At 38.1% G+C, this 15,354-nt stretch overlaps 1 protein-coding gene across 1 annotated transcript; it reads right to left on the bottom strand.

Annotated features, from left to right (window-relative positions):
* Positions 1-5,656: 5,656 nt before the first annotated feature.
* Sox21a lies at positions 5,657-10,860 on the bottom strand. Its single transcript, XM_068292780.1, is given in 4 exon segments — positions 5,657-6,484; positions 6,486-7,044; positions 9,045-9,688; positions 10,701-10,860. Coding segments are annotated over 3 exon segments (1,272 nt in total). The 5' UTR covers positions 9,629-9,688; positions 10,701-10,860; the 3' UTR covers positions 5,657-6,355.
* Between the last annotated feature and the right edge of the window lie 4,494 nt (positions 10,861-15,354).

The following is a 15,354-nucleotide window of genomic DNA, read 5'->3' as shown; positions in this document are numbered from 1 at the left end:
TCGTTTGCCTGGTGGCTTTTGTGCACCATTTTCTTTTGCGAATTCGCTTCTCTATTTTTTTTTCTTTTTTTGTTCGGTTGCGACAATTTTTGCAACGTGCCTGGCATGCAACGGAAATGTTGCAAAACGCGAACGATAGAGAGAGGGACTGAGACAGAGAGGGAGAGAACTACCAGGATGACGCGCGGGTGGGTGTTTGGTTTACAGGGCTTAGGCTAACTGGGGTCATTGTCTCCTCCATTCCTCTCACGCTTTTGGTCTTCTAATGTAATTGCAATTGTTTGCCACCTCCGGCTCCGGTTCCAGTTTTTCCCAGGCAAAAATGGTCAGTGCAGGAAAGGAAAAAAAAACTAAGATGAAGAAAACTTTGATTTCGCTTTCTCTCTCCTTCTCTCTGGCACCCTCTGTTTTTGGATACCCTTTATGGAAAGAAAACGGCATTGTATATATATAAACTTTAGGTTCAAGCAAGGATCTATCTGCTTGGTAGGGCTAGTGGGTATCGAAAGGTCGATGCAGCGACCTTTTTGGGCAACAGAACAGATTTTTTGTTGGTTGTGCTGTTGCACTTAACACTTTGCGCCGATTTTTATGCATGTCCAAGCGCATTTGTGAGGCATTAATTGCTCGTCCTGCCACTGCTGCTGCTGCTGCTTCATCCAGTCCAGTCCAGTCCAGTCCATCCGTCCAGCGATCCATCATCCATTCAATGCCATTGCATGTTCAGCAATTATGCAGCAACAATTTCACATTAATTGCTCCTTTGTGCCGGTCATCTCATTGCTTTCTTTCCCCTCTGTTTCACTTTTTATGTATAATTTTTTTTTATGCCCCTTGCGAAAAAAATGTCCCTTGCCAGGACCAGGTTCTGATTCTGGTCCTCGTCCTGGTCCATAGCATTGTTTGCAATTGCATTTACAACTCCAATGCCTCTTCTGGCAGCTGCTCATTTTAATTGCTCTAGGCCTTGCGTCATTTTGTGGCCCCAACAACAACAACATGTTGCAAGAAGTATTTAACGTATGTGTGTGTGTGTGTGCAACAATTTGCATTATTTCTGCAACATTTTTTTCTCGATTCGCAATCGCCAACAGTAAAAGAAATCGTCAAATGGCATTGCAAATGGATTTAATTCTCGTTATTACTACATACAATATATATACGATGTACATATATACGACTATAGTCCATGCCTATCTGACAAATTAAAGGAAACTATATCATTGAAACTCTACTTTATTTACATTTGTATATGTATCTGCCTTTACTTTTTAGATTGTTTTGAGTTCATTTAAGCTCACAATCATTATAATGATTTTTGTTTTTTCATTGTTTTTGCTCTCTTTTTTTAATCATCTCTCGGTTAATTCTTATCTATGAACTGGCTGTTTTTTTTTTTTGTGACACATAATGGAAATTTTTTCTTATATTTTGATCTTAAATTAACAAAAAACAAAAAAAGCAAACAATCTCTGGGGTAAATTACATCATATTAATTGTTATCAGTCAATCAATCTAAAAGAAAACTAACTGAAACTCTCTAAACAAATTTAAATAGATGTAAACAGAGATACTAAGAGAATGCTTCTTTTTAGACTGAGTCTAGAGTAGTTGCTGATGCTAAGTTCTTGTAAAAACAAAGTGGATTTCTCCCGCTGACCATTGCAATCTCTTGAGAAGGTCTTCTAGTGGCTAAGAGATTGATATGTTAGACCGATATTGGACATGGAGGAAAACCTTTGGAATTGTTTAACATATTCTATGGAGATAGTACAAATCACCCTTGCCCCATTTTCCCCCATTACTTAGTCTCCGTGTCGATTTCTGCTCACTCCCATTTATTTTACACTTCTCCAGCTGTCTCCTGTATCCCTTCTCTCAAGTGGATTGTCATCAGGCTTGTCTTCACTGTGTAGCCAAGTAAATGAAGTAAGTATAAGCCAAATGCTATGGGTGGCAGGGATGGGGTGGGGGCGTTATGTGGTGGTGGTGGTGGTGGATGGTTTTGACTTAAATGCGATTTAATGCCTTTTTTGTTTGTCTTCCATGCGTCGGATATCCTTTTGACGCGCTGTGGGCGTGATAAACCGCAGCAGGCGTCGTCCCTGGCGTCGTCGTTGTTTCTTCCCCTTCTTCATTCTGTTTACTGCTTCTTGGCTAATTTGCTTGGCGTGTGTTTTTTCCATACTTTATGTTCTTCATCGTTTGCCTTCTTGGTTTGGTGTCTTAATCTTATATCCTTTTTCTGGTTTCGGGTTTTGGTTGTTTTTCTTTTTTTTTTCTTTTTGGCTGGCTTGGCATTAAAAAATTGTCGCCCTTTGTTGGCTTGATAAAAGTGCTTACAAATGCTTAAAAAATTAAAATTTATTACATGCGATTATGATGGGAATTTTCTTCTTTTCGGCGAGGTCGATCTTTGCCTTGAGAGTTGACTTGCCAGTGGCCACATGCAAATGGGGTATGGTGATTGCCTATTATTTTTTTGGTTGTTTTTTGGGCGGTTCAACATATTTCCGGGGCAACTGGACACACTGCTCCTCCGTTACTGGCCACTCCATTCAATTGATTCATGGCCACACAATATCCTTTGCGTAATGGTTTTCTCTCTTATTCTGGGCTACCTTAAATACAGCCAACTTCAGCAAAAATAGAAAAACGGAGAGGGGCAACGAAGAAACGAAAAAAACGAAACTGAAGCTATGAATAAAGAGAAGTAGCTGCAAGGAGAGAGAGACAGAGAGAAAAGTATAGCGAATAAATATAAATATATAGTAATAATGAAGCACCAAGAAAAGAAGCAAAAAGAAGAACGCATGGCAAAAAGAAAATATTTCTTTTTATCACAACGGATGTGAGTGTGCCAAGAGTAGAGCAAAAAAAAAAAAAAAAAAAGAAAGAAGAAATAAAGAAAAAGAGAAAAGGAAAGAAAACCTAGAAGGAAGACAGTCGTAGCATTTCTATCATACCGAAGTGTCTATACTCTAAGTACACTATAGCCTAACCACTGGCAAAATGGGGGAAGTCCCAGTTTAGTTACAACTCTGTTTTCGTTAGGGTGTAGAAAATTCAATGAGAGACACTGCAAAGGGGGCAGAGGGCAAGGGGCAGGCAGCCTTCTAAATAAATAAAACAAAAATTCGCCCTAGCTTCGCCCATTTACAAGTAGTGCAGGAGGAAGAAAACAAGAGAAGGGGAAACCACGACCAGGCACAGAACCATGAACCATGGCAAGTTTTCTCATTGCCACTTTTGTCGCCCTTTTTCTCAGGACACACACACACAAACACAAACACACACACACAGAGACACACACCCGCAAACAAAGCAAATCAAACAGATTCTACTTATTTCACACGTTTTTCGGGATGCTGCTTCTACTCCAGCTCCTGCTCCTGCTCCTGCTGCTGCTCCAGTGTTTTTATTTGCCTTGAAACAAGTGAAACTGAGTAAAGAATGGAAGAGAATTGAAGATGAACGCACGTGTCTGCGCGTGTCTGTTAGTTTTGATAGCTATTGACTTTTGCTTTGGGGCGTTACGACCACGTCCCTTCCCATGGATTTAACACCCAATTTCCCCATCCTACATCCCCCTCAGCCCACTTAGACAATTGACCCGTTTTCCATTTTTTTGATAATTGATTTAAGAACACTTTAAAAGATCTCGACGGGAATTAAATATATATCGATATCTCCCTCTTTATTTTCAATTCTCCATTTGTTTGGCTACCACTCATAGGTGCACACACACACACACACATATGCACATATGTATAATAAACAATTGTTTAGCGTTTCTGCCCATCCCCCTTGTCAGAGTTATATTAAAGTGTATATAATTATTTGCCCTCTTGATAAGAGGTACACACAATGAATGGCTGGTAATTGTTGTGGTTCATTGTAACTACATACATATATACATAGGTAGTATATTTAAGTTTACCCGAACTTATAATCGGATTTCTTAGCCGATTGCCTCTAAATCGTTCACTTGCATCATAAATCAGTCTTGAATGTCACCTTAAATGGAGTTGAAAAGTTAGAGACTATATAATTATATTAGAGTCAAAATCCAAACAAGAGTCATGAAAATATGTCTTAAAAATTAATATTCTTGTTTCTCTTCTTTAGTAAATATGGAGTCCATTCAGATGACATAACACTCTTACCTAGATTCAGAAAATTTGGTGTCTTTCTTTAGTTACTCTAACTTTTTGTAGCATTGCCAAGTTAACAGATCTTTATATATATGCAGGACAATAGTTGTAGGTAGCTGAAAATTGTCACACAGTTTCAGTTCAATTGCAAAGGGGGGTGGGGGAGTTGGTTGATATAAGTAAGTATATTCAGTTCGTCCTTTTTGGCACTCGTGAATGGGGAAGGGGAGGAGGGGAACTGCTGCTCAATTGCTGCTTGTGCGTTGGACAATTTCATTGGGCAAATATTTTTGTAGCATTCTCATAGTGATTTTTGGTCTGTGGCTTTTGTCTGTGGGATGTGCGGGTACAAAATGCAAACATTAAAAGCGACGACAACGAGCAGGACGAAGACCAAGACCAGGACACTATAAAAACGACCTTGCGGGCAACAAAAGACAGAGTCAGACGTCTCCTTTTGCCTCTTGTCTCTCTTCTCTGTGTGTGTGTGTGTGTGTGTGTGTTTGTGTATGTGCAGACGACGACAATCAGCACACGACTTTTGGCTGCCGACTGTTGAGTGGCAAGAGTGGGGGGTTTGTGGGGTGGTGGGGGCTCAGGACACTCTTCTTATCAGCAGTTTGGTTGCGCTGCAGCGTGGCATTTGTGTGACTTTTATGTGCGGCTTTTCAGCTGGTTATGATGCCGTCGTCGCGATTGCTCGACCCCGAGCTCCGACTCCAATCCGAACCCAAACTACCCAGTCGTCCCCCGCTCCCCCATCACCCATCACCCAGAGGGTCGGGGGTTGATGGCTGTGTCTTTGCTATTGCTTTTGTTTTGGGCCACTGGCAACTGGAGAGGAAGGAAAAAAAAAACAGTTTCAATTCAATTGTTTTTTTGCTCTTCTGGCTGGGTATTGACACGCCTCAATGCAAGTTTCTCACAGTTGGTTGCATTAACAAGTGGGCGACAGGCAGCGTTGCCTGTCGTTTCGTGAATCCCATTAACAGGAATCACCCAGGATCACCCCCTTCTTTTTCCATCCATTCCAGCCATTCATCCACCCCGAGGCGCGACGGCAATTTAAACTAATAATCAACGCATCAGCAAACATTGTCGTTATTATTCACGCTCATGTGGTGGGTGGTGGCTCCCCCTGGCGTTTGACTCTTTACAGATTTTATGCTTTTTCACCTCTTCTATTAAACACCCCCACCCCCATCAAGTCCATCAATCAGTCATCATTTGTAGTGCTTTTTTTTTGCTATTTAAAAATCGTTTATTTGCTTTGTTGTTTCTTAAGTTTTTGTCTTCATTTGTTTTTTTCGTTTTTTGTTTTTATCACATTAAAATATAAATTTGCTTTATAATAATAGTATTATGTATATAGGTTTCCTTATAATACAAACACACACACACACACACACAAATCGGACAAATTTCTCAACAATATTTTTTATTTTAAAGCACTAAAAACCTAAAGAATTTGGCAACTAAAATAAAAACTTTGCAATCAATTTGATTTGTGGTCAGAGGTTAGAGATCAAATAAACGAGAAAATGTGTAGATAGAGAGAAAGTTTTTGTTTTTTTCAAAGGAGTTTTCCATTTTTCATTTGACCAACATATAGATTCTTGTTAGTGAAGTTTTACTGTATCTTTGTTTTCAATGCGTAAATGACAGTTTTGGGGTTTAATTTATTATTCAATTTTTAGAAGACTCATTTAAGATTTGTCAATGAGATTATGAATATTTTTTTGATACCTATTTTCTCGGGACAATTTGAAAGTTTATATGTTACATTTGCTTTGTCTTACCACAAACCAAATTAATCGATATCTATAACAATTAAATTATAAACTTATTTAAGCAAAATGCAAAAGAAGAAGAAAAAAACAGCTAACACTAGAAGTGGCTCTAACACTAGATAGAGAGCGAGTGATAGAGACAGTGAGAGAGAGAGAGAGAGAGAGAGAGAGAGAAATAGATAGAGTGTAGGGCGGAAGGGAGTAGGAGTTGAATTCCTTTTGTCAATTCATAGAATTTGATTTTGTTTGTTATGGTTTTTGTTTTTTTTTTTGTTTTGGGTGGGTGGATGACTTTGCTCTGTATCTTAAATCGAATTATATATATGATATTAATATATATTTATATATATATATATATTTACGATCCTAGACCGCATGCTCGGCGGTGGCGCCATAGCGCAACGGAGTCGGTCAAATAATATTCGGAGGCGTTGTGGCCGCCACTGGAACTGGTAGGACAACAGTGTTGGACACTGGTGAGGACTTGGCTGATTTGACACAGCCGTAGGATGAGATGCCGGTGCCACTGCTGCTTGGGGGGTGATGGTGGTGTCTCTGGGCTAATTAATGGTAGATAACGCCATGGATGATAAATGCTGCCGGCATACATGGCCTGCAAACGTGCCTGCAGATCGAGGGCGAGCGTGGGATCCAGCGGATAATGGGCGAGGGTGGGGAATGCATTTGGCAGACGGGGCAGTGAGAGTTCCAATGGCGAGCCAAATCCATATTTGGCCGCTGCCGCTGCAGCCAATTGGACTTGATGATGATGATGATGATGGGCAGCCGCTGCAGCTGCAGCGTGTGGATGTGTCTGCGGATGACCATGTCCATGCAGCTGATGATGATGCAAATGATGATGAGCCATTGACGGTGAATGCAAAGGTTGTGAACTGTCCTTCGAACTGGATAAATTGACACCAGTTAAATTCGCTGCCGATCCAATGACACCATTCGAATTGCTCGCCGATGTTGCATTAACACCACCTCCGCCGGCTGCGCCACCATTACCACCTCCCGGCACTGGTGACTTGTTTAGCGTCTTGGGTTTGCGTCTAGGCCGATATTTATAGTCGGGGTGCTCTTTCATGTGCAGCGCCCTGTAAATTAAGTAAATGTTGATACATACAAATTTATATACTTATAGATCGATCGAAACGAACGATTTGAACATTGATGATATCATAAAGTCAAGCCATAAACCCTTTTCTCTCTCTCTCTCGACCCCTTCCCCCTTATTTAGCAAAAGACTGAAACAACTCCCAAGACTTGCACCAACTTCACTTCACTTTATTTCACTTCACATCCAACAATGCGCAATTGTTGACATTTGTTTGACAAAACGATAAAAATACAAGAAGAAGAAAAGTATTTATTAAAATAAAGAATGAAAGCATGGAAAAAATAAAGAAGAGAATAAACAAATTGTTGATAAAAAAAAGGTGTGTCCTCGATTGTCTTGTGTTTCACTTTGGCTTTCTTTACTTTTAGTTTATTTTATTTTTGGTTATTCGCTTTGTTCCCTAATTGGTCACTTCTTTTGCCTTTCTTATCTTTTTAGACAGACCCACGTAAACCGAAACCGAAACCGAAATTGAAAACCCCGAATATTATTCTCATTCAACATTCTTATCTCCATGGCTCATTAGCAAATATTTAAACAACAATTTCATTTTATGTATATACATATACGTGAGTTGAAAAACCACGAATGGGCCATTAGTTTAAGCCCCTCAAACTATGTAGTTACTGTCTGGCTCATTAATAAATGTCATCAATATGAAAAATCAAATAAAAACATTTTCATCACAATTTGGCAGTCAAATACAATCAATAAAAGGATTATGACAGTCTAAAAGTTGGCATTTCAAAACTAGCATTTTGTTTTTGATTATATTCGTTAGAATATACACGTATACCCTTTACAATCAAGAGTGCTCTGAATTAACTAATATATATATTAGGGATAGTCTATCTAATCTAAAGTCAAGTCTTGAAGAAAGTTCTGAACTAACTTAATATAAATACGAATCAACACATAATATATTACACGAATAATTAGCTTTGTTCTTAATCTTTATGGAATCCACCAAACATTCTTCAACAATTTCCCTTCTTTGATAACAATTACCATTTTATTAGGGAAACAAAATAAGATGAAAAACTATTAAAAAATATAATATTAATCTTGATATATTAACCTAATAAGCATATTATAATTCTGAGTCGTTTCTTGCTTTTAAAATTTGTTCTTCAAGTTTAGTCCTTTAGAAAACCTTCTTCAAATAAGATATTCAATCGGATTATAATTTTAGCATTTTATCGAAACTTTTGAAATAATTATGATGAAATTTTCTGCATATATTTGAGAAGATTTAATGAATTATGTTTTGACTTTGAGACAATTCCACTTTTTGTATGAATTCCCCTGAAAAGTCAGCCCAAACTACCTAATGTATTACTTAATCCATTAAAATATCAATATTCGTTTAAACAGAGCACCTTATGTGAGAAGTGGTTACACAATCTAATATCTAAAAATTTCTGGTTATAAAATAAGTCAAAATTGCAATTGAATATACTCAAGAGAATTCCCCAATCTCTAGAACGTACAATCTAATTTTGCATTTGAATTAAACCGAAAGTTAAAAAAGTTGGCTCTAAGGCATATAATACTAAATTCAATGAGTCATTTCCATATAATTGGCAAGTTTTTAACCCAATCATTCTGAACATGTACTCATGAGTATAATATGAATGTGAATGCAAAAGATATGCAAAATAAATGTCTTTTGTGTGCGTAACGGTGACATCTGACTCTTAGTGCCAGGGGAGTTGAATTCAAATGAAGTGTTTACCCAAGATATGTCCGATTATCTCTCTATCTCTTATGTGTGCCAATGAAATACCACAGACCCCCTCCTTCCCCTTGTTGTGAGTGTGTGTGTGTGTGTTCAGGTCACAATAGTGAGCCTTTGTCTTAGCTAATCGATCAAATTGTAACCCAGACCAGAACAGAACAAAGTGAGAGAGAGAGAGAGAGAGAAAGAGAGTGAAAAGACGTACCCCTCCCCCTTGTGTGTGCTTTTTGCTCCCTTACCTCAAACGCTTTGCCTCATCGATGAATGGACGCTTCTGTCCCTCGGTGAGCAATTTCCATTCGGCACCCAAACGTTTGGATATCTCTGAATTGTGCATTTTCGGATTGTCCTGCGCCATTTTGCGTCGTTGGCCACGGGACCAGACCATGAAAGCATTCATTGGTCGTTTAATGTGGTCATGACTGTGATGCGATCCCCCATTTGAATTGGAGTTGCTGTTGGAACTGGAATTGGGGTTGGTGGAGCTCTGCTGCTGCTGCTGTTGCTGATGATGCTGATGATGATGATGTTGATGATGATGATGGGAGAGTAGCTTGTTGGTTGCCCCTCCGGGCTGCTGTTGGGTTCCAGGTAATGGAGGTGACGGCGATGATGATGATGCGGCAGCTACTGCTGCCGCTGCTGCTGCTACGGCTGCAGCCGCTGCTGTTGTTGTCATTGCCATACCCATGCCGGGCAACTGCGGTGAAAGGCTACTACTGTGTTGACTGTGTTGGCTACTGCCGCTGCCACTGCCACTGCTTGTGTAGCCACCATTACTGTGGCTGTGACTCCTATGGAGCAGAGCGGAGATGCTTGTCATGATTAGATGATGAGGTGGTGGCTGTCCGTTTTTCCAAAATGGGGAATATGCTTTGCGTTCCTGAAATGCCAACGGAAATGGTATTCAATAGATATGCTTTGTTAATGAAAAAGTGGGGGGCAATGCTGCGTCTGAAATCTGAGGGGTGCGAATTAAAGTACCACAGGCACTCTCAATGACTCATTGTTTGAGGTGGCGGTGTCGGCGTCGGCGTCGGCGTCTAAAGGTTGGGGTAGTCTAACAATAGAGGAATTAGGTAAAATTTTAAGACAGGAATCGCAAAAGGGCAGGCGATTTGAAGTATAGTTAACTGTAAAGCTATTCCTTCAAATTCATAATCCGATCAATGCATTTAACCAAGTGAGATTTGAATAGAAAAGAAGGGTTAAAATATTATAAGTCGCGCTTAGAAGTTATAATTTCTAAGACAATTTTTCAAACTGACCTTTCCTATTTCATCTATAAAACAAAATATCTAGTATCGATAAATCTGCTTATAGTTGAAGTTGAAGGCTCTTAATTTAGGCAATATAATAAAAAGATAAACTTTTGATTATGGTAAATGAAAAGAAATTTTTGGGTCAACCAAATAAGAAAGACATTTCGAAGGGTTCTGAATTCAGATCAAAATGAGGTATGTATTGAATATTTTTGAAAAGACTAACAATTTCGTATTCGAATAATTAATATTAATATTTAAATAGAGATAAATAGGTACTTGGTTTATTGATAGACTTTTCAATTATATTTATACATAATAGCATATAAAATGAATTAATTAGATTATGAGATGGATTAATATAGTTAATAAACAACTAAATATATCAAATTAATCGCGACGATAAAAAATGTCTTAATATTATGGATATATATGTTATTATGACAATGAAATGGATCAATTCAATGAATTTAAAAAAAAACGTTTACTTTATAAGCCTTTACCGCTTATTCAGCCCCCAAAGTTATGCTTCACTTAATGGTCTTTACGCAATTTCGGCAAGAAATATCAAATGGACTTGGGTTTTCGAATCATTATAGATTATACCAATCTATATATGATCTGAATGCTTACCTTTCTCTATCTCTGGATATATATTTATTGATAAAAACTTTTGATAGATTAAAAAAAAATGGTGTTTTTTTTTTTTTAATTTGTTTTGTAGTCACTAATATTATACTAATATTTTTTGATATTAATCTATAGGATATGATTGTTAAAATGGTTATTCTTATTAAATAATTATTTTCACTGTTTTTCCGATCTTCACATGAAAAAAAATTGAATTGTTGTTTCACTTTTGATTATTATTATTATTATTATTATGTACACGTGATATTCATTTGTTGGCATAGAACATCTTCATTTGTAATACAAATAAAAGCCGGCTTGATGTCCAATGTGTTCAATATGTGTGTAGGGTTTTTATTTTGTTGTTTTTTTGTCCGATTGCCGGAGCGAGGCGTCCGTGTCGTGTGCGCGACAATTTTGATTTGAAAACTGAATTTCTATGGCATTCGAAAACTTGCGACAAAAACGGCAAACGACAACAGAACACACAGAGCCCAATGTATGAGAATGGGAATAGTGGTTCACTTAGTGTGTTTGTGTGTGTGTGTGTGTGTGTGTGTGTGTGTGTGTGGGGGGGGGTGTCAAAGTGGTTGGTTGGTCGTCGTCGTTGCCGTCGCCGTCATCGTCGTCGTTGTTGCCACACACTTTGAATCAGTGGCAAGAAAGAGAGTGCACTATTGTGTGCGAAAGAGAAGGTGTTTGTAATGTTTGTAGAGTTTTTTACACCTTCCAAAGGAACCCAACAACGACAACAACAACGAAGACGACTAACATAAGACGATGGCTGACAACGACGTCAACGTGGCGGCTAAGTGATAAAATTTTTTTGTTCCTTGCTTGGTTCCTTCTTCGATTCAGTTTTTATTATTATTTTTTGAGTATCTGTATCTGTATTTGTGTTGCTGTTTGTTGCTTGTTGACAATTGTCTTATGTTTGGTTCTTTTGTTGTTATTTGCCCAATTGTCTGTGTGTTAGCCAGTGTGTGTGTGCGTACCTGGCTGCTGTTGCATTTTTAACATTGATTATCTTCACAAAATTGAGTTGCAGCTTATCAAATTTTATTTTTTGCCTGACGCCTTGTTTGCTCCCACAATCGATCGTTACGGATCGGATCGGATCGGTCCTCGAGCAGCATAACCCATGTGCTCTTACTTCCTTTCTCTCTCTCTCTCTCTTTCTCTGTCCCTCTCTCTTCCCTTCAATAGTGTTTCCTTCTCTTTTTGTTACAAGGGTTGTGTGCTTCAATTGCTTTCGTTGTTTATTGTGCAAATTGCTAACAGGAAATTCTTTAACTAGTTTCCTATAAAAAAAGAGAAAAAAATGTAAAATGTTTATATATATTTTTTTTTGGATTTTCTAATCCCCTAATACACAATTATAAATGGTTCGCATTTATCTTTTTTTTTTTTACCGGGAATTTTAATGGTAATATGTAATATGTTAAGACATCATCTAAATATACTCTAAGAAAGGTTATATCGATTTTAATCGACTGTTGAATTTCCCTCTTTCTATGTGAATATTGTTTATCTAACTTTTGCAATAAGAGATAAACATTGCAATATTTTCTTTTTTATGTATTTTTTGATAAACATTAAAAGAAACCTCTTCTTAGAATCTGTTAAACGTTTTCAACTTGCGTTTGATTATTAATATAAATTCGGATTCAATTTTATCGAAGGTTTATGTAAATATTATTTGAAAATTTATTTGTGTTTGTTGAATGACGAATATTCATGTATGTAAGTCAAACCAGACGAGTCACAAAACAAGATCAATTGGCTACTTATATCAGAGTCAGTTCTTATCAGAGGTGTTCTATTAAGTTTGAAGCAATCGATTCATTTAGATAATCAGCAACAAGTCGCTTTGTATTTACATGCAATGAACTTTTCGATGACTCACTTCCGTTTCGAATCCTGTTTTCCGATTTCACATTAGCTTGATTAACTTGATTCTAATCCGTTTTGATGTGATGATTTAGAATCAGTGACAAACTTTTTGTTTTGGTCATATTCTTGAGTTAAACGGAACTAAATCTCTTTCCTCTCATCTAAAAATCTCTTTCTTAATGCTAGAGAATTTTGGGTTTCTAATATAAATAGAGAGGAATGCATTGATGGTTTGAAGAAGCCTTTCATTCGGAGACCTTATGAGGCAAACGATTTATTTATTATAGGCAAATTATATTGTTAACCTTTTGAAATTTGCGTTATATTTGGCGGCAAATGTTTTGCGCAGTCGCCGCTCTCCAATTCTCCAGTAAATTTTGTAGAATTTTCACGGTCATATCCACGTCCCCTCCCCCACTTTCCTCCCCACCATTAGCCCACTCAATCCAAATAGAAACGCTAAAAGGGAAACGCATTTCACCCACAAACACTACCCACAGTCACATACAATAAAAATGGCAGAGCTCCACAGTTGTACTCGAAGCTAGGCTAGGCCATAGTCAGGATTCCATAGCCTCCCCAATCCCTCCCCCCAATGAGTGAGAGGTGGAGAGGTAGCTCACTTGCGCGCATGTCGATGGCGCGGGTGCTGTTGCCTTTTGGCCAATGGCGTAGACAATGCTGTATGGGAGTGAGGGGCAGTTACTGCTTAGAAGCGTTCTCAATGGCTCTCGGTTTTTTATCGTTTTTTGTTTTACATGTAAATTGAATGCATTTTATTGGCCAAGCCATTGGCTGGCAGCCCAAAAGGGAAAACAAAAGGACCAAAGGTAAAGCAACTGGTGGTCGCTCCCTCAATAAAAAAAGCCGAAGAAGAGATAAAGATGATGTTTGTTGCTAGTCCGCCTTATCGTTAGCCAGCAGAGGAGCACACAATGCTGGCCAACAAAGTCCATGCCATGGCATGAGGCGGCCGTATGCCATTTGTTCTTGGACATAATGGACATTATGTTTGGCCCTATTATACTACTGGCTACCAGGGACAAAGCATCTCCTTTCCCCATCTCCATTTTCATCGTAGTCATCATCAACGTTCTTTTGGCCATAGTTCAATTCCGCTGCAAAAAAAAAAGAAGGGAAAAGGAAAATTTGCAACTGTGTGCGAAGGTTGTCATAATTTTGGATACACTCTATGCCCTCTATAAGTCGCACTCTTTCTCCCTTCCTGTCCCTTTCCCTCTCTGTTGCGTGTGTCTGTATGTCTGAAGGAATTGTGAGTGTGTTTTTGGGGGCTGCGTTTAGTTGCAGTAATTTATGGTAGGATTTCTAGCCAACATGGCATAAAATTTTTGCATATGGGTGAAAGTTGCTGCCTATTACTGTGGGAGAGGGGGACGAGGAGAGAGGAGGGGCTCTAAATGTGACCGCCGCTAATCGTGATTTGTGTTTTAAATGGCAAAGAAGGCAGAGGAGAAGCGAGTAGTAGGTTTTATTATGATGCTGATGCTAATGCTGGCGAATGGGGCAGTGTCTGGACGAGAATATAATGGCAAACTGCTGAAGGATAATTGCATTGGAGAAGCAGAAAGAGAGAAAGTGAGGGAGCAAAAGGGGCAAATACACGCATCTATTCAAACTGAACATGTCTAGCATTCTCAAGAACAAAAACAAAAAACCGTCATAATAGTTAACCACATCACTTTAGTATTGAGCACAAATATACACTGTCCTTTTAAATAAGTTTGAAGTATGTAATTCCATTTTGTTTTTTAATAGATGAATGGACTTCTTAGCCCTGATGTCTATAAATAGAAAACCAGAAACTTTGCCACTTTCTAATTTAGAAAAATCTTAACAAAACAAAGAAACTTTTTCAATTGTATTTATGGGAAAGCGTTTAATTCCGATTAGCAATAAACTGTTCAAAAACTTACAATTTTAAGATATCTCTTACTTTGGTTAGATATTTTGAAAGATGTGGCACACTTCCCCCGAAAGAACAGAGGAATGCATCTTTAAATTGGATTTCAAAACGTACAGTGCAAGAATACATGGTTTACCTTTATAAAGTGGAAACATTGATCTCATTGATGGGTCTTATCCGTACAGTGAGCAGGTGTCACCATAAATAAAACTCCGAAATTCCCGTCGGCCGATTGGAACAACGTGTCCTAAACAAATTATTTAGACATAAATCTCTCAATATGGAAGTGTCCCTTTATTAGCACTAACAGACCCGACAGTTCTCATTGTTATATTTAAGGTAACAAGAGTAGCTCAAAGGGTGTCGGATTGACCGATATTGCCCAATATCGCCTCAGGTGTCTTAGTTGGACTCGCATAAAAATTTGATAGGCCCAACATTTTGTTGTTTGTGTTTAAACATAATTATTTTGCATTTACACTAAAAAATGTTCAAAATTTCTTTTAAACCTCAACGTGAAAAGTTTTTTCAAAGCTCCAGAAGTTGAGCAATAGTTCCGCTAGATGGCGTCTCAAATTTTTATAAAAAATTTTTGTTTTTTTTTTTGTCTGAAATGTTGAATTTTCGAAAATTATTCAAATTGGATTTTGAAAATCAACCGAAAAAGCTTTGCCAATTAGAAACTTTAAAAAGCTCGATTTATCCAGTAGAGGGCATTGCTTTTAACAGGTGGCGCTAGCTAAACTTGACTAGTTGTAGGAACTACCGCCAGATGGCCCATGGCCAGTGCTGCCACCTAGGTTTGCTCAATAATTCCGTTAAGGTTCAAGCAAGTGTGAA

Source organism: Drosophila tropicalis, unplaced genomic scaffold (assembly GCF_018151085.1).
Source record: "Drosophila tropicalis isolate 14030-0801.00 unplaced genomic scaffold, ASM1815108v1 contig_694, whole genome shotgun sequence".
Taxonomy (NCBI): Eukaryota; Metazoa; Arthropoda; class Insecta; order Diptera; family Drosophilidae; genus Drosophila; species Drosophila tropicalis.
The sequence above is the reverse complement of the archived record's forward strand: the minus strand, read 5'-3'. Positions and strand labels throughout refer to the sequence as shown.